This window comes from Dermacentor silvarum, chromosome 4 (genome assembly GCF_013339745.2).
Source record: "Dermacentor silvarum isolate Dsil-2018 chromosome 4, BIME_Dsil_1.4, whole genome shotgun sequence".
Classification (NCBI taxonomy): Eukaryota; Metazoa; Arthropoda; class Arachnida; order Ixodida; family Ixodidae; genus Dermacentor; species Dermacentor silvarum.
In genome coordinates, this window is record NC_051157.2 from 140,933,916 (window position 1) to 140,958,344 (window position 24,429).

A 24,429-nucleotide genomic window follows, 5' to 3' on the forward strand; every position below is an offset into this window, starting at 1 on the left:
CAGCCGCCCACCTTTATCTATCAAAGAGGCCAGTTTACCCTGAACAGTGTGAAGCATGGATAGATGTGAGCGGCAGTCAAGTACTTGACAGCAACTGTAGCTATGTATATTGCAAATTACGCTTTCAGCACTGAAAGAGCATGCTTTTGCTACTGTGCATTCAAATGCTGCGTGAAGGTGCTTGATAGTTGGATTATGCTCCTGGCATAAGTCGGGACTACCATAATACAGTTGACCCTGGATAAAATCAAACCCGTTGAATTGTCGTCTATATCGAACACTCGTAAAATGCTTGGAAATCCCGTGCAAAAGTGTAGTGCTGTACGACATGTTTATCGAACGCTGTGTGGCGGTGCACCCTGGCAAGTGCACTTTTCCTGACGAGGCTGCAACAACTTCTCATGCTGTCGAAAATATTCAGCGCCATTGAAACGGCACTCTGCTGGTGGGAATCCCGCTACCATTGCTCCAATCTGCTACATTCCGTTAATTTCATCCACGCTACAAATGAGAGAAACTGCTCCGAAGCTGCTCCAGGGTGAGCCACGCTGCGCCCTCTCGAAGATCATGACGAAGAGGAGTTGTGGTCAACGCCAGGTGGCCGTCGACATTATGTTGTGCAAAGACTGCCTTTGCATCTCCCGCCATTCATAAAGCTAAATGGGCCAAATGGTCGCTGAGCTAATCCAATCCAATGCGTGCTCGCGCATGTTTGCTGTCTGCCATTAGGAAACTGTATGCACCATATTTTTTATTCATTTATTCTATTTAACTTTTTTATTTTATTTTGCATGTTGTGCATAGTTTAGGATGAAGTTCAGTCAGACTTAGTAGTGTGCAGTTGGCCCATTCCGCATTGTCGGTGTTTCCCGCATTCATACTTCATACCAGCGGCATGGCCTTGGGGGTAGAGGTGTATGAGTGTGTATTTGGCATGGCAGCTGTGTCCTGGCATTCAGGAAACTGAAACTTGCCCTCTTGCATGTTGTTAGCTGCTTTGCTGGGTCACGTTTATCTATGTGTGCCTTTTTAATGCACATTTGTAGCTCTGCCTTTTTTACTAGCAAGACGGCTTTAGGGTACGGCCACGCTAGCGGCAAAAATTGCGCGCGTCATGCCGCGAGCGGCAAGTTGCCGCGCGTCAGCGCCTTGCTGCGAGGCCACCGTGGCAAGCGCGTCTCGCCACGCGGCAGCGCAATAAGATCTCCCGCACTCTCCGAATGCGCGAGCAACACCGCGAGCGTTCGTTGTTTCATGCTAGAGACGACGATGGTCGATTGAAAACCTGGCGCGAACCGGCGGCGGTCTGGTTGTGATGGCTCCGTGACGTCACCCTCGTCGCTCTTGATTGGTTCTTCATCTCGCGGCACGCGGCATTTGCCGCAGAAGTGGGTCTCGAACCCATTCTGTGCGGCACGCCACAAAACCCCCGATTCCTGCTGCATTTGCCACGCGCGGCATGACGTGTTGGCGCATGATGTTGTCGCTAGTGTGGCCGTACCCTTAGGCCTGAAATAAAATTGCTCAAGTGGCCTTTCTGCATACCACATTAAAGTTTGTTATATTCAGGTTTAACTGTACATGCGTTTGCAAGTTTATTCTGCCTTCATGAATAGTGAAATCTAAGAAGCGTAATCTGGTGCCGTTAGCTTGAGTTTGTTGCGGTCATTTACAACGTCGTAACTGATCATAGCAACTTCAGCCCTTGCATGTCAAATCCAAAGGCCAAAAGCAAAATTATGCCTGTCCTGTTGACACGGAGGAAGAAAAAAACGAGGGAGTGTCGTGTCCTAATCTTGAAGCCTAGTCATAAAAGATAAGCAGGCCCTCATCGCATGATAGACAAGTGGTAGTTTCTAGTCGCCTACCTTTACGGGAAGAGTTCTGACGCCATCTATTGCACAAGCACACATTAGTAATGTATGCCCTCCGAGATCTGGTAGCAAACCTGGCTTGGCGTGAGTGCCGTAATATCTTGGAGGTCATGTCCAGCTTATACAGCTGCTCTTGTTAAGCCTGTAAGAAACCGAGAGGTTGCAGCGGAGCGCCCGACCAAGAGGACCAGCTGAGCAGGCTTTTAGAATGGACTAGCATGTGCCGTGCTTGCGCCGCTCGCACGCGCCGCCCAACTTTATTCTCGTTGTTCACAGCAGGCGCGAAAGCGCCAGCTGAGAGCGCCGACCTTAACGTCCTTGTGTTGCTGCGTCGGTTGGAGCTACAGGGCCCCCCCGCCCAGATGGAATGGCGAAATGTACGCGATTCTCTGCAGTGGTCTGGCCAGGGAGTGCAGCAGTGGACGAGGTTTTGGTGGCGGCAGCTTGAGGAACGTGGCCCCGATGATCTCTGCAGCGCAGAGGCCGCAGGTGCGATGCCATTCGCGCTCTAAGCTGCAGATGCAGATGTTGCGTGCTTGGTTTGCATGGACGGTCAACCCAAGGGGAGCGGTGTGGGGAACGCGGCTGCCATGATGACATTGTCCCAATTTGGGCTGGCCAAGCGATGAAGGCCGCGGTGGGGCGCGTCGGCGCCAACAGCAACATCGAATCCAGCACCCGCAGATGCCGCGACCGTGGTGACAAGCCCACGGTTTTGAGACCCGGCCCGCTCGATCAAGGTTAGCGTGGTTCCAAAATCTGAATGTCAGTCGGATCCGTGAACATAGGTTTGGTGTTGAGGGTGGGCCCTTTCGAAGTGCGCGGTAGCAGCATCCGGCCTGGCACCTGTGAAAAATCGGATGGACGCAGCGACAAAAAGCAGGGAAGCAGCGGGGCTGCTGGCCGCGCTAGACACGAGTTCTCCGACGCCGAGCATTGCAAGTCGAGGAGGCATCCTTGTGGCCAAACGTCAAGGCAGAGTCGTTGGATGTTGAAGCCGAGACACTGAACTTGCACTGCGAGAGGGGGCATGCGACAAGGGCTCCACGGGAAAGACACTGGCGTAGCTAGGAAGTGCATTGCACGTGATAGCTGGCGGACCAGTCTCACCGCAGTGTTGCCGCAGGATCTCATGCGGAACAGGCGCACTGATATGCGTCTCGCCAGCCATCAAGGCATGGCTCGCAGCTGTATCATCTCCACGGCTTGGGCTGTGGACGCCATGTAACTCGGGTGGAGTGCATGCAGACTCTTTGGTATGCTCAGGCGTGGTTGCGAGGTGGTCGTTGCTGAGGACTAGCGGGCTCACCGGTTGTGTAATTGATGTTGTGGGAAGTGTGGCGGGAGGTTGTTCATCTTCGTAGAACGAACGAGACGCGGACGGCGCAGTTGTCATATTGTCTCCCCACAATGTCTCCTGTGGTGTAGGTGCAGCGGAAGATTCGCGAGCTGTGGTGCAGCTCTCACCAGGTGTCAATGGCGAAGAGGACGACGTAGGGTGAGCCACTCCTTCAGAAGCGTCAGCCGTTGAAGGAAATTGTGGTGTGCTGCGTAGTTGATCAGGAACTGGTACGCCAAAGTGTTCAAAGAAAGTGGTTTTGAGGCCCTTGTATATGTTCTGGTCTGGTGGCGGAAGGTCAAGACAAGATAAGACGTCGGTGGGAATTTCTTGCTTGAGGAGTAGGTACCGCGAGAGCTGCAACGACACGCCATTTACGTATAGCTGTGCGTCTACCTGCGCGAACCACACGATAAGGCTGTGCGGACGGTAGGGCCACAGTTGTAAACGCCAAGGGTCGTCGAGCTTCGGTGGGCACCACTTTTCCAGCTGGTCCATGGTCGCAGGCGGGGCTCGGCAGCTGGCGATACTGAATCGGTCCTTGTTGATGATCTGATGATCACGTCCGGGCGCCAATGTAAGAAACCGAGAGGTCGCAGCGGAGCGCCCGACCAAGAGGACCAGCTCAGCAGGCTTTTAGAACTGACTAGTGCGTGCCATGCTTGCACCGCTAGCACGCGCCGCCCAACTTTATGCTCGTCGTTCACAGCAGGCACCAAGGCGCCGGCTGAGAGCGCCGACCTGAACGTCCCTGCGTTGCAGCGTTGGTTGGAGCTACAAGCCTAATGGACCAAGAAACCGAGAACAGATCTCAAAAACAGCGCCCACTTGTCACAAGTGCTTTGCTGTCAAAGCATCATGACTCATATCTAAAGCAAATACAAGTGTCTGTTGGGAAGGATAGGACGAAACAGTGCAGGATGACGACTCGATAGATCCTAAGCAAGTGGCTGTCACCTCATAATAGCATGTGTGAAAGTTACCGCAAAGCAAGCAGTCATCTTTTGAACGTTCTGGCAACCTTGTGGGCCTATTCGTTCCTGAGAGCCACGGCACCCGTGGAGGTCCTGGAGAGAAAGGTGGCATCAGAGGAGGTTGGCCTGCCGTGGCTAGCTGTGACGTCATGCTCCTACCTAGCTTTTTTTTCTTCCTCCATGCCCGACAAAGCCGTTCCAATGCTGAACTGAGGAAGTTCGCCAAGTACAACTCCTGACAGGAGCATTGTAGTTGATAGTTATGTATAAATTATTTTTTATGTGATTGAGGCTGTTAAGTACATAAAATATACTGCACTGTGCGAACTATGGTGTTGAACATACGCATTTTGCAGTCAAACGAGTTCCGGCAAACACATTAAATAACGAATGACATTAGGGCAAATGACGTTAAGTTTGTTTGTGTGGCATCACGCATTAAAATTCAAGGCATTAGCGAGTTAATGTAATTTATTGAGCCCACATGGCTTGGGTATAACCTGTGAGTATAGAAAGAAGGTTCATGTACGACTTCTTTTCCTTTGTTCTATAGAGAGATGAAGCTGAGGAGGGAATTGGAGCGCTACCGTCAAGAGAGACCCAAGATCCAGCAACAGTTCACCGACCTGAAGGTCAGTTGTGCCTGCCAGCATTGAATGCATTCCATCTTGCTTTCACTCATGCAAGTATTTTTGTATGTGCTGGGTACAGAAATGTTGTCTACTGTGGTGACTGCAGTAAACATCTTATCTCGTATGTCATTTACTGGGATAAGTATATATTTCTTTTTTCATTGTACAGTTATTTATTATTCCAATAAAAGAAGTAATTGGATGCACCTTGTCAAGTTAGCACAGCTCAGGCTGTTTCGCATGCTGCAATTTCCATCCATGTGCAAGTGCTGCAGTCGTTACACCCCTGCGATCATTTGAGACTGGGTATCTCCTATAGTTGGGTACAACTTTAGAAGGCAGCGGCATTTGCCTCTCAGAGGTGGATGCACACGAGCCTCCACCAATGGGCATGCACTCTAGACTGATGTCATGAGCCGGACGGCCGGTGACCCCGCTGAAACAGAAGATGGCAGCTCGAGTCAATGGGACTATTGCTTTAGTTGCAGAGGCAATCAGCTGCCGCGCTTCGGTCATCTGGGTGGGGCCTCTCCTGCCTTCTTAAGTTGTACCCGACTATAGTTGGCTGCTGACTCATTGCAGTCAGTGAAATTACTTCCTCAAGGACCAGTGGGAAGCTTAGTAATACCAGTGTGTGACATGACGAGAGAGGGTGGTGTGAGAGCCCTTTAAACAGGGCAATCCTTGTTGTTTTGCTGCCTCTGCTTAGCTCACTGACTGTTGCCGCAGCCATCGGCCCTCTCTTGTGTATTCGCGGGCAACTTTCTCTGGCAATGAAAGGAAAGCTGCAGGGGCACAACTCCTGCACATGTGTTACTGCAACAAGTATTCTGGGATCATTTAACAACACTTACAGTTTCTCGGACCAGATACTGAATCAGCGTAGCTCCCGCATGCGATGGTTTCACATTTGCCCAAATGTGGCAGAGAAAAGCAGAAAAATAAGTCAAACATAAGATTCAGTGGTGTATTCTGTCTTGTACTGCTTTTGTAAATAAGATGCTTTTCTCTTCCCCAGCTTAAACTAAAGCTTATTAGAGTGTGGGACATTTTTTTTCTTCAAGAGCAGTCTCACTTTTTCGCACTTTGCCTCCTAAGCGTTTCCTTCATTGCCACAGAGTTGTCCGCATGTGTAGAGTTAGGATATGTGTTGTTATCCACATACCTTCTTAATTCGACCCTCATTAATTCGGAAAATCGGATAATTCGGACTCGTCCTCTGGTCCCAGCCGTAATATGCATTATTCAATGCAACCAAACTCTTGTTAATTCGGACGTATTTGGCCGTACATTAGTTAGTTTGGACAACTTTCGGAGCCCGGCGAATGAGGAGCGTCGCAAATGTGCGATGTGAAAGAGCAAGAACGCCGTTAACGTTCAACGGAAACGAAGCGGTGGAGTCCACATCGCCATAGTCATCAGAGGAAATTGTACGGGAATGACAGCAATGCCGGAACGCTTCGTACCTATTTGTGTCTTTAAAGGCTTTATTCTTGCGTTTGCCGCCGCGCATAACACTGCGTTGGCCGCGGGCTTTCATAATTGCGTAGTCATCTACGATCGCGCCGATAGTGGTCGCGGTTTTCTCCGCCGCGGTTGTGGCAAACAGTAGTTTCATTTTTACTCGGTACACGCATCGGCTACGTGCCTAAAAAACAGCGTGGTCGCCATCGATGATCGCATAGATAGTGACCGCGGTTTCGTCCGCAGTTGTTGCAGCGTACGGTAGTTTCGTTCTGACTCGGTGCGTGCGTCGGCCGTGTGCCTCCAGCACCGCGAAGTCACCGTTCATAATCGCGTCGATAGCGGCCACAGTTTTCTCTGCAGTGGTTGGGACAAACACTTGTTTCGTTTTGACTCGGTGCAAAGCTGTCGAGGATGAAGAGCACCGGTTACATCGCGCTTATGTTTTCGCCAGCTCACTGGCGAAAACATGATCGCGATGTGCGCGCGATAGTGCAAAGCATATCACAAAGTAAGGCGTGAACCGCAGCCGTGCTGCGAAGAAAGTCGCAAGGCCTCTATCGCCACTGCGACTCATTGAGATGACAAGAATTTCAGCTTCCGCTCTGATTTTGCGCAAAATAGCAACAGGAGTTGCTCACTTATTCACTAAATGAAAGCCATTGACGTAGTAAGCATTTGCTTATTGTTTTCCGAATACCCTCGATAATTCGACATTTGGTTAATTCGGACATTTTTCTCGGTCCTGTGAAATCCGAATTAACAAGGTTTTGCTGTATATTTTAAGCCATGGACTGCTGTGGTGGCTTTTACTTATTACTCTCAAAAGACTTTGCTTGTAGTACCACTACAACAAGCAATACAATAAGCATTCACTGTATGCAGATCCGTGGCTGTGCACCCATGCAACATGTCATTCGCCATTATTGTGCACTTTGCACGCCTGAGAATTCTTTATAATTCAATGTACAGGCACGTACTTTGTCTAAAGCAAGAAGTGGAAATATAAAATGCGCTGAAATTTTTATCCTATGTTTTTTGCAAATGGTTAAAACTAAATTCTTATGAGCAGCAAGTGAGCTTGAATGACACACTGGCTTGTATTGTTGCGTGGACATGTAAAAGTACTGAAAATTGTATTGTTATTGGCCTAAATGCATAGGCCACTTTTTTTTTTTTTGTAGTTGCGCATCCTCTTGGGCAGCCTTTTTTGTTGAATTCTATATTTAAATGAAGAGGGAGCGTTGTGGTAAGCATTTGTCAAGGAGGTTTTGTCACAACAACCAGACGTGTGAAAAGCATTTTGATAGTGCGTAATTTACTTATAATTATGCTCCATACTGCTGGTTGCCACTGCTGGTTGCCCAGTAAAACAGTTTGTTTATTGTGATTCCTTTTTACTAGCTTTACCTGTTTCATTCTTTTCCCATTCTTGTAGCAGTTGACGGTGCCTACAAAAATACACATCAAACTAATTGACTCATGAAAATTTTGTAAAGGTAATAGCAGCTGAGAATTAAGGGTGTGCGAATTATTCGAAAATTTCGAACATTATCGAATACTGTTACGTATTTAATACATACTTATTCGATTCTGAAACTAGCTATTTGAAAATGTTCGAATATTCGGTTAGGTACAAAGATTCGAAGCAAATCAAATATATTACTGGCTGTGCAAGAACAAACACTGTTCTTAGTGTTTGTTTCTATCTAATCTAAGAATACGTGTCTGAACTTGTGCCAAATTTTGTGATAATTTCGTGCGTCTGGTAAAGTTTTGCCTGTAAAGCATGCTTAGCCACTGGACGCCTTAAGTTTTGCGGGTAAGCTAGCCTTTCAGTAACCAGGCCCACAGGTTTGCGGACACTGAGGGTGCACTTCTTTGCAGTGCCACCCCCAATCCTGAGCTTATTGCTTGACAGCAAATGTGATGAGGGACGGCTAGCACAGGGTCGAATGCCTTTGAGCTTACAGGCATTTCCTGTTTTCTCCGGTGCAGAGAGATTTGTCACAAGTAACCATGGATGACTGGAAGAGCATCCCTGAAGTTGGCGATGCCCGCAACAAGCGGCAGCGAAACCCTCGTCCTGAAAAGTAAGCGCTTTCTTAGTTTTCTTGATTCCGTTACGTTTGGTTGCGACAACCTTCTATGTAGTGAGCGCAGGTGATGCTGTGCAAATAGATAGTGCACTTACCTATATACTTATCTGTGAAATTTTAGTATGTTATTGTAAAATGCCCAACATTTAAAGCTTTATGATCCTTGTAGTGATAACAATTTTATGAGTTTTTAATGTGTATAAAAAGCCTTAAAAATTATTTGCACAATCGAGTTCAAATGAACACAGATAAAATCATCAACTGATTTTCCAGAATCGTATTTTTCAGTTTTGATGAATTATTCAGATTTATCAGCAGCACCGCCACCTATGCTGCAGAACTAGTGTATAATGGCAGCAGGAATATTCGCTGCCATTGCATCAACATTTTGTGCACCACAGAAAAAGAAAATAATATTTTTTTGTTTTTCTGTGGTGCAGATCATTCTATCTGTGACTGGTAGTTTATTAGGGGGTGGCTAGGACATGGCATGTTGCGACATAACCAGGCTGTGTCATCCAAATGTGTCAGTCATGTGCACTTGCAATGCCCCCAGGTTCACGCCCATGCCGGACTCCATCCTCTCCAAGGCAGGCATTGGCTCCGAGGCTGTGACCACGCTGGACCCACGGCAGCAGGTGGGAGGCTATGTGGCAATAGGTGCCAACAGGCTAACCGAGAGAGGGAGGTTCTAATGATCAGGAAAAAGACGGCCAGACTATCGCGTCTCTGTATTGCTACTTCTGAGTGGGATAAGGAGAGAGGGGTGATGGCTGGTGAGCCTCGCTGTAATGAAATGGGCTGTAATGTATGTAATGAACAAAACGAAATTCTCTCTCAGCTCACCATAGATGTAATGCTTGCATTTGTTACCTTGCTTTAGCAAAGCAGTACTTCCCTAACGATGGATATAGCAAAGCAGTTTTCTTGCAGAAGAAACTGCCAAACCATACTAAGCCATTTATTCAATTCAGAGCAGTGTTGGACGCTGCCATGCACTGCGTTTTAAAGGCACCAAGTCTTGCACCGTATAACAGGCTACGAATGTTCTTTGCTTTGATGCTGCTTGCGGCAAGTAGTGACGTGCTTTTGACATGGTGCCAAGGTAAAACGTTCTGGCTGTGCATGATGTACAATGCCGTAGCTGTCTGTATGCATTGCTTACTCTTTGCCTGTTTTTGTCATGTATTTTGACCTCTTGCCTCGGGCTGGACCTTTTGACCACTATCTTGTTCTCACCAAATGATGAGGGATTGTAGTGAACACCTTGATAACAAAGGGTCAACAATAAATTATGTGTGCTTTCACTGATTATCGTTAAGAGCGTTAAGTTCCAAAGGTTGCTCAAAAGTGTTTGAATGCCTTGTGAGTGAAGTGCCACACTGGATTGCTGCATTTTAAAGTGGTTTCACCAATACAGCCACTGTAAAGGATGTGTTTTGTTTGTTATTTTCAACAATCATGAAAAGCAACCATGGAGCTCTGCTGGAACATATATGAGAAGATTTTTTTTTTCCAGATTATTATACACAAGTAACAAACACTTGTCGGACCTGTAGCCGAAGGCTAGTTGAAGGTCCGATAAATAAATATAAAGGAAATCCTAGCACAGCAGGAATAAGAAAAATGAGCTATACTAATTGTATATACAAAGTTGTTGATTGTCAATTCACAAGTCAACTAAAAGTAAGTCAATACATCAGAGTATCAAAGAACATTGTAAGGGCCACAGTTCAAATAAAGGAGAATACCTATCTCAATACCCACAAAATGCTAAATACAGGATAATACCCACAAAAATGCTAAACAATATCAATTAGTACTGAACTGGTTGATAAAGCACACAATTTTTGAAATTCAATGCGTACATAATTAGCAAAATGAGAGCACTATGACATTTCAATGCATAATAAAACAACACAATCGCGTAACAATAATTACGTAGAATAAGCAGAAAATATTCTCAAGAAATATAATTCATCTTGCTTTGTACAGATCTATCAAGGAATTCATGATTTACTCTGTCTTTAACAAAGAAAGAAAATATTCTTTCAGGGCACTAGGGAAGTTCGAGGAATTAATTATTTCCACTGGGTTCCAGGTTTTAATGCCTGTGAACTGTAGCATACATTCTCCGTATACATTGCTACATGGTGCAAGATTAAAATGACCTGCAGTTACATTTCTTGTACAACGCGAAGACGAGAAAAATATGGATGAGTTGAATGGATGGTTGAATCTAACAACCCTATAACCACACAATGAAATGCTCGGGTGACGTAAGTAGTCAAATGATAATATGTGATATTGGTTGAATAATGGGGCCGTGTGATCATAATACTTAGACTGAGACATAATTATATAAGACATACCGTATATACTCGATTCTAACGCACCCTCGATTCTAACGCACCCGTTTTCCGTGACAAAAGAAAAAAAAAAATCCTTTACAGTACCACGCACCTCATGCTTTCATACAGAAATGCAACTTTCTCGGAAGTTTCGCCCGAAAGTTTTGTCCGAAAGGCGAAGCATCGATTGCGATAGCAAATTAGTAGACAGCTATGCGAAATAAGGATAGCAGTTTTATCTGCCATATAAACTTGCAAACATTTGCTTACTAACTAAATTAACAAACACGGTGTCACGTGCGCACCGGCAAACATAAACACATCTCGCTCGTTGACCATGGAAACTAGCTGTCAAAATGCGAGTGACGAAGCGCGGCGAGCGAATTGACCTTCGTGCTAGCACGCCTCTCGCTTCAGCGCGAAATATAAGCGGTGAAAACACAGCGCGTGGCCGACTCTCTCCGTCGCAGATCACTTTCAAGATAGGCGATCGTATCGCCGAGTGGATCGTTGCACAATACGATCCGCTTCGGTACACTGAAACCCTTCCACGTTGCTTTGCTGGCGAAAATCCTCTCGTCCTGTTTATGCCAGTCCTGCACGCTAGTTTCGGATGAGCCGAATGCCCGTGATGCGGCCCGATTTCCATCCGTCTCCGCGCACACGATCACTTTCCTTTTAAATGTGGCATCGTGATGAACTCAGCAGTTCACACTGATAGAGCAAATGCAGAAAACGTGAAGACAGACGCCTAAGCACAAGTACTGCAGCACATGGTGAAAGTTAGGGCAGCTAGGCTCGAAGAGCGCACGAGGCGGCCATTTTGAAATGCCAATGGCTATATGGTAGCGCAGATTTAGGGTCGTACTCGATTCTAACGCGCACGCAATTTTTGCACCTGTTTTATAGGGAAAAAAGTGTGCGTTAGATTCGAGTAAATACGGTATGCGAAAATGACAGCCAGGACTTGCATTCTCTTGCTAAGTTTGTTCTTCTGTTGGAATGAAGAATATAGTTGTCAGCCAATTCTTCAGGCACAGCAGACTTGCTGATTCGAAGCAAAGTTGGCAAAAAATTAACTTTCTTGTACCGCTTGAAGTGGGTATGTGTTGTTGTTTTTGCCTGCCACCAAGACCATTAGTGCTTTTTTTCTTTTCATTTTACTTTTTTTCATGTCCTTTAGAGGAGCTCGGAGCTGTGGCTCATTTATGTGGCACAGCTTGATGAGCATGTCGATAACCATTGTGCAGGCATATGGCGGAGGGCTGACAACACCATTCCCAGGCACGTCCACTCCTGGCTGGGCCACTCCGTCGGCCGACCTTGATCTGCGCAAGATCGGTCAAGCTCGGAACACCCTCATGGACATCAAGCTCAACCAGGTTGGTACAGTGAAACCTCGCTAACTTGGTAATCGGAAAACTCAGACTCATCCTCTGCCCTGGGCAAGCGTATGCATTATTTAACGGCACCAAAGTCTTGTTAATTCAGACATATTTTGCCGCGCGCTGGTTAACTAGGACAACCCAAGGAGTGGGGCAGGCACAGAGCACTGCAAATGTACGACACAAAACAGCAAAAGCGGCTCTAGTGTTAAAATGAAACAGCAGAGTCTGGATTGCCCTAGTTATCAGTGGTAACCGTACGGGAAGGGAGCGACAGGAATGCCAGAATGCTTCGTACCTGTTTGTGCCTTTATTGCCTTTGCTCTTGCGGTTATGCCACGCCTGATGCCGCGATGTCCACAGTACTTCGTAGTTGCCATTCATGGTCGTGTCAACAGTGACTACAGTTTCATCCACAGCGGTTGTGGCAAACTGTAGTTTTGTTTTGACTGGGCCGTGGCGTGCCTTCAAGCGTGGTCACCATCCATGATCGTGTTGATAGCAACCAGGGTTTCGTGGTTGATATCGGCGCAGCATGGCAGGTCAAGTGCAGCCCGTATTTAGGGGTTAAATGATTAATTTGGTCAAACTTACAGCGTTAAAACCAAAGTTGCTGCTCTGCCTTCAATACCTTGCAGGTGTCTGACTCTGTCAGTGGCCAGACTGTAGTGGATCCCAAGGGCTACCTGACCGACTTACAGTCCATGATTCCCAGCCACGGGGCTGACATAAGGTGTGTGGAAGTAATTTTACTCTCCTACCTGATTTTCCTTGCTATAAGTCTTCTTATTTTTTTTATTTTTTCTTCTTTTTTTATGCTTATACCATCAGCCACATTGAAAGAACAGTGGGATGTAAAACTAAGCCTTGGTGTCTTATGATTCACTTACTGCATGTGTTCATTCCTCGCATTGCATCCACTGTGAGTCTTTGTTTGAAGCACACCCAATACGATTTTACGTACAATTGAAACCGGACACATTGAATTCGAAAGGGTTAGAAAGAAGCTTCATACAGTGAGAATTCGATACACAAAAATATGCTGTTATAAGTTGAAATGCCCACATGTCTTGGATAGCTGAAAAATAATACAGTAGAACTCCGCTGTTGCGTTCCCGGGTGCTGCGTTTTCCCGGCTGTTACGTCGTTTTCGGCCGGTCCCGGCACAGCTCCCATAGAACCCAATGCATTGGTAACCCCGCTGTTACGTCGCAACTGTGGGACCGTTCCCGCATCATACGTTGCGAACTGCCACACCGCGCCGGCCCGAACAGCCATTTTGACTTTTCATGTCGCTTGGCTTGGTTGCTTGACGATGGCATTGGCCGCCCAAAGTGCTGGGGGCGACATTTATTACGTATTTTCGGTTTCCGCCAGCAAAAGTATGGCCTTTGATATCCGCTTTTGCTTTCCAGAGATGGTGTCTATGACGCGTTGCGGCCCTAAAATTGGTTTTGGCTCATAGATGTTCCGTATAAAGTCCAAGGGCGATAACGCCGTCGCCGCGCACTGTATGCTTCCTGTCGCGCGCGAGACGCAGTCGTCGGCTACCCTCGCACGCTTTCACTCGCACATACAGCATACGTCGCCGCGCGCCGTATGCTGTATGTGCGAGTGAAAGCGTGCGAGGGAAGCCGCGCGGCTGTATGCTCAATGTGCGAGTGAAAGCTTGCGAGGGGAGCCGACGACCGCGTCTAGCGCGCGAAAGAAAAGCAGGGAGGAAGCGTGCCTCCTTCCGTTGCGCTCGAGGCACCAGCGAGGGAGCGAGGGTGGGGGGGTAGCGGGCAGCGTTGTGCTCTGGCATCATACTGCGCGGCGGCGCGCGCGCGGTCCCGCGGGCCGTATTTTGAAAGCGATCTGCGTGGGGGCAGATTCTACGCAGTGTAGGTACGTCGGCGGCTCGTGGCTTTGTGCGTGCTGCGTGTTCTCGGCGCTCAGTTTGGGTTGAAGCGATAGACAACAGCACAAAGGTCACTTCGCTCGCTTCTGCAGCGGCGCTTAACTGCGCGTGTCCGCGCTCATCGAGTGTGATGTGTTCATGTTTGCCTGTGGGCGCTGACACCATGTTTGTTAATTAGTTAATAACCGAATGTTTACAAGTTTATACAGACGATAAAACTACTATTCTTACTTTGTATAGCTCATCACAATCGATACTTCGGCTGTTGGGCGAAACTACTTTTTGTCGCACGTAAGAATTAAAATAATATTGTGTGCAGTTCAACACTACTCCCATTTCTCAATTTTTCCTGTTTCCTGGCTCTTGCGTTTCCCGGCTCTTACGTTTTTTTTTTACGGTCCCGTGAAAAACGTAACAGCGGGGTTCTACTGTAGTAGCAAACGAAATTGAATGGCACATTTGAGACATCTCAATTGTTAGCTTCTGTGTAAGAACACACTTTGTACCATATTAGTGGACACAGTTTGCAGTGCACTATCGTTGAGATCTTGCACTTACACTAATCTACTTTTCGCTTTCGCATTCTCTGAAGGAACTGCAGGTTAACAGGGCATAACTTTCTGGTTGCTGAAGTAGCCAGTTTCCCTTGCTCAAGCATTGCAAGCAATAGTGACCCAAAAAAGCTTCAATAAAAAAGTCCCAGTTTCACCCGAGAGGTGAAGCATCGATTACGATAGCAAATTATTAGACAGCTATATGAAGTAAGGATAGTATTTTTATCGGTCGTGTAAACTTGTAAACATTAGTAGGCTAATTGAATTTTCTTACCATAAAAAAATGTAGAGGCAGCAGAAATGCGTTATCTGAAACTTGTTTGCAGCTACAAATGTCTGTACCTTGGATTTTGTGAAGAGCACTGGCCTGCTCTCTTTTACGTTCCCTTCCCACTCTGTCCATTTTGCAGTGATATCAAGAAGGCGCGGCTACTGCTCAAGTCAGTGAGAGAGACCAACCCCAACCATCCTCCAGGTGAGCGCTTACACAGTCTTACTCAATCACAGTTCATTCTACCGGTCTTTTATTTACTCTTTTTCCTCTGCTCGGTATTTATGGAAGCAGCTTTGTGCACAGTCTTGATCAATATGGGCCACAGCACCACATTCGCTTTTAAGCAGCGATTACCTAGGGAGTGCCAGTACTCTAATACAGGAATATAAAAATGAATAACGAACGTTTGAATAATTGTATTCACAAATCAAATATGGACACCATTCGTCGACGTACATTTGTCTCTTGTTGTAGCTTCGAGCAACGAGTCACAATACTAGCATTGCATTTGCATGGCAGGTGAAAAAATGTCATGTGACTAGTGTGCTGACCGTCCAGGTGCATGGATGGTAGTTAGAGGTGGATGGAGCTTGGCCCTCTTGATTCCGTAAGTTTCCACAGGTAGCAAATGATGCTGACCCTGATAGTGAAAAGGCACCTGCTGTTTATTTCCAGCACCAAACAAGGGCATACCGCATTGCGCCAATTATGGCTACAAGGAGATCAGGGGTGTGGAGTCACTGGATGCTTGGTTTGTGTCTCGCAGACTGACCCTAGTAAGCTGACGATAACACATAGAACCTACCTGCCATAGACATCGGAAAACCCTTCTGTTTCCAACGTGAAAAAGCTTGCAGACACATCTTTCTGAGGAATAGCAAATTCTATGAAGCACAGTATGGCCCACTATTAAACTGAATAACTCATTGGTAATTAGGGCAACATAACTTCAATATCTTTTCTACTTCAGAGGGTAAAAAAGGACGTGATACTCTATTCAGGAGACGTTCTATTCATAAAAAAGTTACTTTCCTGGCCATCATATATGAAATCGGTGCTGGCGTACCAATTTGGGCTTTCAATAGGCACTAGGCGGCCGTTGTAAGGCGCCAGCGGCGATATGCTGGCGAACAGCGCCGCGAACGGCACCTGTCACAGCACTGGCATGTGAAGCAGACGACGGGATGAAGGCGCTCGGTGCTTCCAGTGATTTGGCACTGCGGGTTTTAAGGGCTGACGCACCGGAAAACGCACTTTCGTGTGTCTGCTTTTGAGAAAGGTCGTCACTTGTACGAGGCAGATCACATTCGTGCCATCAAGTAGTATATAAAGCAGAAAACGAGCGCAAATTGCGATGCGAACGGAGCTCACCGTGGCAAGCTAAGACGTAGAACTCCAGCAGTTATATTCCAGATTTTATTTTGCTGTGCGCGTTAACTTTCTCGCGTATTTAATCATGTAAATAGGCGAAGAACACAGAAATTATGGACAGAAAGAAAAGGAGACATGCGTCTTCCTTATTTTGTTTTTTGAGCTGCTTCGCCGATCGCACATGTGTCAGTAAGTTCCCGCTCTCTTTCCATTGTAGTTTTTATCTTTGCAATGCTTCCCCATTCTTAATTACTTATAAACTAGCCCAATCTTCAGTCACGGCCCATTTTATATAGCTTAGCGCGACGGGAGCCGTCGGTGGCGGCGAGTGTGAACACGCTACTGCGTTGGTGTTCGCCGTCGATGCACAGCACAGTCATGTGCCGGACTCAACCAGAGTTGGGAATTGCTAGGAAGGAAAATGTACATTAAAAGGAAGACTGATACACTGATAAGACGGCAAAATGACTACAAATCTGAGTGTTCGCCTTCGGTGCCCAAGCTCCGGAGCCGTTACACTGCGGAGGCGAAGACAGGCAAGTGGGACACGAAGCTCTTGCGTATGAACGGCTCTTTTATTAACATTAGAACAACTAGACCACAGCAAATCAGCGTCGAAAACGTACAGTGCCCAGCGATTGAAGCGCTGGCAGCGCGCGGCTGCCAGTGTTTTTTTGTTTTCTTTCGCACCGCAGGTGAGCGCCGTTGGACCAAATGCAGTCATAATGCATTACGAAGGTTCTCGCTTTCACTCTACAACACAATGTATCAGTTTGGCGTCCGCAGCGCTTATAGTCAGTGCAAAAAGCGCTGGCGACCATGCGATTCGAGTATCGCGTTTCAATTGCTGAGCACTGTACGCGCTAGCTGTTGCCTACAGACCGCACATATACAGACTTTCCACCTGAAAACGTGATGCCGCGATGAACAATGATTAAATTGAATGGCCTAACCAGCTTCAGTCATGTTTCAGTAACTGTTGGTGGCACCCAAAAACGCAACATGTTTGATCAGACTTGGTTTCACGGCAGCGCCTGCTGCGCGCGGCCCGGCCGCCACATGCCATTACATTCGCGGCGCAGCCGCATGAAGGCGCCACCGGTCCAAATTCATCCCGCGCCCGGTGCCTATAAAGTGAAAGCGAATTGGCTGAGTTGAAAACCAATTCTTTCAAAAAGATGTTCTTTTTTTATTTCTTTTTTTTCCTGTTTCTTTTCTTTTTTTCTTTTTCTTTTTTAGCTTAGCTATTAGCTTGATTGATCGGGCAACAATTAGCAGAAAAAAATGATGTTCTAGCGTTATTTCTTTCAAAAGCTCTAAGCGCACCTGGTGCCTGTGAAACTGAAAGTAATGGTTGCGTTCCATTTTTTGTTATCGAGCCGTGAGGCCTCATGCTTGATGTGGCCTGAAGTGTGGATTTATTTGTACCTGAGTTGTGTGCACATCCACCGTGCAGCTTACAAGCTTCGTGCCTTTGTGCCACTTACATTGTGGTTTCTTATACCCCCATGACTGCACAGCCTGGATTGCCTCGGCACGTCTTGAAGAAGTGACGGGCAAGGTCCAGACCGCGAGGAACCTGATCATGAAGGGGGGCGAAATGTGCCCCAACTCGGAGGACATCTGGCTGGAAGCTGCCAGGCTGCAGGTGATTGTTTTGCTTTATTAATGTGTTTCTTCTTTGTGCTGAGCACATCTCTACTCGGACATAGAAAGTGCAGGCCTAGAAATGCCGCACGAGAAAGAGTGCAGCAGCAATGCATTTTACATATTGCTGTTGCAGTATTAGTACGAAACGGGCCTTCATGCTTGCTTGCAGTTTCATTCCCACATTATGTTGCATGGCAACCTAGGCGAGCAAACTAAAAAAGGGCGTGTAAAATGCACTCTTTGTCTGATCTTTAGAGAGGCAGGGGGCTGCAGAAATGTCGGAAAAGAAAAAAGTTCAAGGACAAAATAATTATGGCATTTTGTAGACACTGCCAGTACAGTTCCTTGTACAGTAGCCGACCGATTTTTCGGACTTCGCGGGGACTGAAAAATAGTCCGAAAAACCGAACAGTCCGGAAAAACTCCCCCCCCCCCCCCCCCCCCAAGAGAAAAACATTATGAGGCTTAGGGCGGTGTAAAAAAAATGTTGCAGTTGCGGCCAAAAGGCGGAGCATCGATTGCGATAGCAAATTAATTGATAGCGATACGAAGTAAGGAGGTTAGTTTTATCGGCCGTATAAAGTTGTAAACATGCGCTTACTAACTAAATAAGCACGGTGTCATGCGCGCACAGGTTACATGAACACATCTCGCTCGATGACCGCTGGCAAATTGACCTTCGCGCTGTCTATTCTCTCGCTTCAACGCGAACGTTGGCCTCCAAGATCGGGTAGCGTGGCTCGGAGCGAGCGATTTAGTCCGAAAAATTGAACATTGGCACCTAGATTCGTCCGAAAAATCGGTCGCGAAAATGCATTAGCTCTATGGGAATCCTGCCGGTACATTTATGAAGTCCGGAATATCCAACAAGTCCGAATTTTTGGAGTCCGAAAAATCCGTCGGCTACTGTACATCTCCTGAACTGTGGATTGCGTCTACACTTTTGGTTTTGGGGTTATCGTTGCGAAGATGGAAAGGAACACACATGACAGATGGGTGCTGCCTTTTGTCTGTACTCCGCACTGTTGGAACGCTGTCAGCCAAATTAAACAATTTGCCCTGATCAATGTATCATTAAGCTTTGCTCACCATAGTGACGCACAACCTGCTGACCGCTCACCTTTTATAGTTATTTTACATCAGTGACCTGTCTCTGCTCAGTGCTTTTCTCACATGGATTGATCACCTCTTGTGGGAAAGCGATGGACTGAAGACATTCAGGGACAAGTACCAGCCTAAGGCAGTGACGTCCTTTAAAGATTTGAGTCCAGCCACTGCTTAACGTTAAAGAGACACTTCATTCACTGTGCAGCTTTGTATTTGAAGTTTACATACTGAGCCATACTTAGCACCATCTCCCTTACACACTTTCCCAAACAGATCTTGAGCCATCATTTAAAATGCTGCATAGCCTGACGTTTACCATTTTTGATATTGTCACGTTGCTGTAAAGGTGAAGAACACAGTAGTTAAACTGTGAATCACGAAACTAACCCTTTATTGGGCAAACTTGTGCCCACAAGCAGAGGCTGCACTCAAAGCACAATAGCAGCGAGCACTGTTGGTGATGTGCGAAATCTGATCAGCAGGTCAAGCGCGTCGGCTTTTATACAGGACTCATCGAAGGTTCCAGCCTAACCATTGATAAGATTCGAGAAAATTCTAATACATGCAGGCACGTCCTACGCCGAGCGATAACATTTAACTTGTGTAAGCTGGTGAAAAGCGATCACCGGAGAAAGATACACAAGTACACTTGTCAATATACTCAATGACGCCTCCAAACCCTCATTTAAGCGCAGGAATGTTAACGGGAAAGCCCATATTAATTTTTTTTTTGGTATGTTGGAGAAACTTTTCAGTTTTAGATAGTTCACGAAACCAGTTACTAATTAGGTCATTACTAATTACTATGCAATGTGAGTCCTGTGTCTAGAAATAAAGGTGAACAAAGCTGTTTTAAATTTCCTTCATGTGGAGTAGCGTTGGGGCTTTGCGGGGCTAAATATGTTATTCTATCTCATGTCCCCCACATTCTGTGTTCCCGCTTTGCAGCCAATAGACATGGCCAAGGCGGTGATAGCGCAGGCTGTGCGCCAGATCCCCAACTCAGTGCGGCTCTGGATCAAGGCTGCCGAGCTGGAGAGCGAGCTGAAGGCAAAGAAGAGGGTCTTTCGCAAGGTACGCTTTGTGTAATATGTGTGACTGCACTGGATGCCATTGATGGTTGTGAAAAAAAATAAAGGAAGAAAGTTGGGGGACTGTGAAACAAACAGTGTAAAGGGTAATGGTAGGCATGGCCTTAAAAGGGCAATGCTCGCTTTAGTTGGTGACATAATCTTTGGTTTCACCTTAATCTGTGTGTAGAACCCAGCTCCACACAGATACAGTTGAACCTTGGTGACACTTTCCAGTTTGTTACATTTTCCCGGCTCTTACACTCTTAACAACTGGGCCCATTTAGTTCCTAAAGAATCATGTATATAGAGGTCAAGTTTTTTCCTGGTTGTTAGGTTCAGAGGCTGCAATGGCAGTCTCTGAACACAGTCACCCAGGAGATGACTGTAGTTATGTCATGATGCAGAAGGTGACCACGTGTAAGCATGCCATCGCGACGTTTTGACACTCGCTTCTGTTTGCTCGTTAGTCTGTTGTGCTGCTACATCGAGCTACATCGAGTAGCACCCGCCGTGGTTGCTCAGTGGCTATGGTGTTTGGCTGCTGAGCACGAGGTCGCGGGACCGAATCCCGGCCACGGCGGCCGCATTTCGATGGGGGCGAAATGCGAAAACACCCGTGTACTTAGATTTAGGTGCACGTTAAAGAACCCCAGGTGGTCCAAATTTCCGGAGTCCCCTACTACGGCGTGCCTCATAATCAGAACTGGTTTTGGCACGTAAAACCCCATAATTAAAATTCTTTTTTTACATCGAGTAGCAGCACAGGAAACGACCGAGCGAGCCAGAACTAGTGCCAAAACGTTGCAATGTCCTGCTCCCACGTGGCCATCTTCTGCATCCTGACATCGCCACAGAGTCGAAACTAAACCGAAGCTGTCTGTAGAAAAGCTACTATATTAACTAATTTAGGTCGCTTTGAGGAGGCTTGCCAGTATTTTTCCTAGGGTTTAGAGTCCCGGATCTTCATTTAAAGCAAAAAAAAAAAATCTACGCAAAATCTAGACTCAAAAATATCATGCCAGTACGCCATAAGGGAATGCACAACAGTGTAGTAGTGACAGAGTGACAACCTTTTGTTGCGACACCCTCTGCGCAGGCCTTGGAGAGCATTCCAAACTCTGTGCGTCTGTGGAAGGCAGCTGTGGAGCTGGAGGAGCCAGAGGACGCGTGCATCTTGCTCAGCCGTGCCGTCGAGTGCTGCCCCACCAGTGTGGAGCTGTGGCTGGCCCTGGCACGACTCGAGAACTACGAAAATGCCCGAAAGGTATTGGGAGACGTTCTTGCCCTGCATTCGAATGCTGCCTGCTTTTGTGTATTAAACCAAGGCCTTCTTTTCCTACTTTCTCGGGTTTGGCATGGCTGCCTGGCTTGTGGGTCGGTTGCTATTATTGCGGATACGTTTGTGGATGTACGTACAAAGGTGAAGGTTATAATGTAGGTTATAATAATGAAGGTTATAATGTAGGGGTGTGCAAGTACAGAGTAGTAGATTTCGAATCAAATATCGAATTCAATTAAGAAAAAAATGACGAATATCATATCATCATCATCATCATCAGCCTATATTTATGTCCACTGCAGGACGAAGGCCTGTCCCTGTGATCTCCAATTACCCCTGTTTTGCGTTAGCCAATTCCAACTTGCGCCTGCAAATTTCCTAACTATCAAAAATGTTTTCACAAAATTTTATGTTTATAAGTTATGGTCAAAAAATATAGTGGTGCACATGCTCGAGAGTCTCCTAGCAGTGCATAACAAGCTATCAATAATGTAGGTACATAGATTTTGAGATACACAGTACGGTCTACTCTCATTAAAGGGGACACCAAATTAGACACCAGACCTTCATACAGTACATGTATGAAGGTCTGGAAAGTCTTTTTTTATCAATAGAATTTCTGTTGAAAGAAGCCAGTGCTTTTTTCCCTCTGAAACTAATGAATTAGCGATGTTGTGTTGTATTGGATGCCAATAAGATTCTAAGTTTAACAGTGAACCTGTGTTTTGTGGCAATCTTTTATTTATTGCATAAGAAGTTTTGCTTTCCAGTTTTTCTAAAAAAGTACAGTAGGGCTGGTGTCTTATCGTAAGGTCAATCTGCAAGACGAACGAAAGGACCGTGCATCACGTGACTCGATCACTGCTAGTGTCGACGGTAAAGAGCAGGCGCCATTCCGTGCCATTTCATTGTCAGGTTCGGCTCGATTTTCCACCTGTTAAAGAATCTAAAACCTGGAGAGTCACGGCAACTTAGTGCGACGCTTGCTAAAGGCATTGCTGTTAGTTGAAAAGCATTTAATTAACTGCTTTACTTTGAGTATCACTTCACATGGATACCAGCACATATATTTGATCAGTTATTTTTATTAAGTTATTAAACTACACATTTTTTCCTCAAACAATTTGTAAAAAGAATAAAGTCCCTCAGGAAATTGCCATTTAATTTTCTTTCAAGCACCAGAATTTATCTTTTGAGTCAGCCTGGGCAGAAGGGAGAGTGGTTGCTATTGTTTTCCTTTTTTGTCCTCATTGTTTATATTTAACTCTTTGTGACCATTTGTTACCTATTGAATCAAACTTTTCAACATGAGCGCAGTGTATGTCGTTCTGTACATGTAATATCCCAGTATTTTGAATGCTATTCCTTCACCCTTCACTTATGTTCCTACAGGAGCTGTAAATATAGAAAATAAATAGTTACTGCTAGCCTTTATTAGAGGCTAGCAGGGTTGGGAACTAGATGAATGCTTATACACTCGTATCTCGTTAATTCGAACTGACGCTGTGGTCCCGTCAAAGTTATGTGTATTTCAATGGGCGAAAACACTCGGTAATTCGAACATACCACGGACCGACAATGCTCTCAGCAGCACGCCAAATAACGCAGCGGCGCCTCCGACACCGCCATAGAGCAAAAGCTTAGGAGAGACCGCTTAATGCAGTGGCGGAGGCCCAGTCCGCTAACGAAACTGCCCACGCCGGCAAACGCTCGTTTCCCGATAACGGCAGAAAACGAAACTTCAGGGAGCGGGCTAATCTACGCCGGGCCAGCTGTACCGCAGTGCCGGCACGGCGGCGGGCGCGTACGGAGACAGTTGAAGGTGAGGGAGTTGAGAGAGGGCGAAGGGAGCCGCCGAAGCGGCGGAGTTGCCTAGGCTAAATCCGCTTCCCTGCCACCCTCCTCCCTCACCTTCGGCGGACTCCACGCTCGCCTGTCCCCGGCGCCGTCCGCTCCCAGAAGTTTCGTTTTCTGCCGTTATCGGGAATGGAGTATTGGCCGGCGTGAACGATTGTGCTCGCTATGCGCTCGCGCGCCGTGATATTTCACTACTCGCACTGTTCGTGCATCGTGCTATGGTGCTCGAATACTTCAATAATACGTCCTTCCTTTAATTCAAACTTCTTTTAATTCGAACAAATTTTCGAGCCCCTTCGTGTTCGAATTATCGAGATTCGACTGCATACATTAGAACCCCATTGATACGTTTTTCAAGGGACCACGGAAAAAAAACTTCACATCTAGGAAAACATAACGGTGACGAAGGCCGCAAATCGCCACAGCAACATCATCAGCAGCTCTTGCCGTCCCCTCTGTTTGTGTCACGTTATCGTTTCTATCAGTCCTGACGACTTGGAAAAACCTTGTACCGACAAAGGCGGGCCCCGGCCTATGCGGCACCATTCCGCCAATTGTGCCGTTCGGGCAGTGTGTGAGCAGTCCCTACATTAGGTAATAGGGAGCACATGCAGCAGGGCAGAAGCGCTCGTAGAGACAAAGTCCGCGACTGTGTCAGCCGTGGCACCCCACCCGCAGTGTGCTCGACGCTCCTTTTGTGCTGAAAACAAGGAAATGAGGAGCCCACTTGTGCGGCATCGAGCATGAGGGGCTACACAGCGCATGCAAAAATGCGGCCCTGTGCATGTGTTTACACCGAACATACTGAATATTTAAAAAATCAAATAGTAGATATTCGATTCGCGAATCCAATTATCCGAATGTTCACTATTCGATTTGATTCAGTGATCTTCAAGTACTCACACACCCCAACATTTTAATCTACCGCGGAGTTGCAAGCTTTTCCTCCTGAAGTGTGATTGGGTGCTAGTTCAATAAGGCTTAGCACCTATGGCAGTGCCCTCAGAGCTCTCGGGTGGTCACCTATGAGAGAAGATGCAAGATCAGAACACACGTAAAATGCTGTGCAACCTTGCAGCTGCAATGCATAACTGCTGAACTGAAATAAAATTGGGAAGTGAAGTTGGCAGAAAAAACAAAATTATGTCAGACCCTTTGTTGAATAATTCCTGCAAATATAACTGCTTTTCTATACCTGCTCTGACTTTCAACCCACTGCAAACATTGCCTGCTATGTTTATTTCAC

At 46.6% G+C, this 24,429-nt stretch overlaps 1 protein-coding gene across 1 annotated transcript in view; it reads left to right on the plus strand.

Annotated features, from left to right (window-relative positions):
* Window positions 1–24,429, plus strand: part of LOC119450685 (pre-mRNA-processing factor 6-like) — a 77,499-nt gene that overhangs the window by 24,381 nt on the left and 28,689 nt on the right. Inside the window, 9 exon segments of the mRNA XM_037714198.2 lie at window positions 4,741–4,819; window positions 8,282–8,376; window positions 8,939–9,020; window positions 11,984–12,115; window positions 12,757–12,851; window positions 14,983–15,047; window positions 17,738–17,865; window positions 19,923–20,048; window positions 21,144–21,311. Coding sequence (XP_037570126.1) covers window positions 4,741–4,819; window positions 8,282–8,376; window positions 8,939–9,020; window positions 11,984–12,115; window positions 12,757–12,851; window positions 14,983–15,047; window positions 17,738–17,865; window positions 19,923–20,048; window positions 21,144–21,311 — 970 coding nt within the window.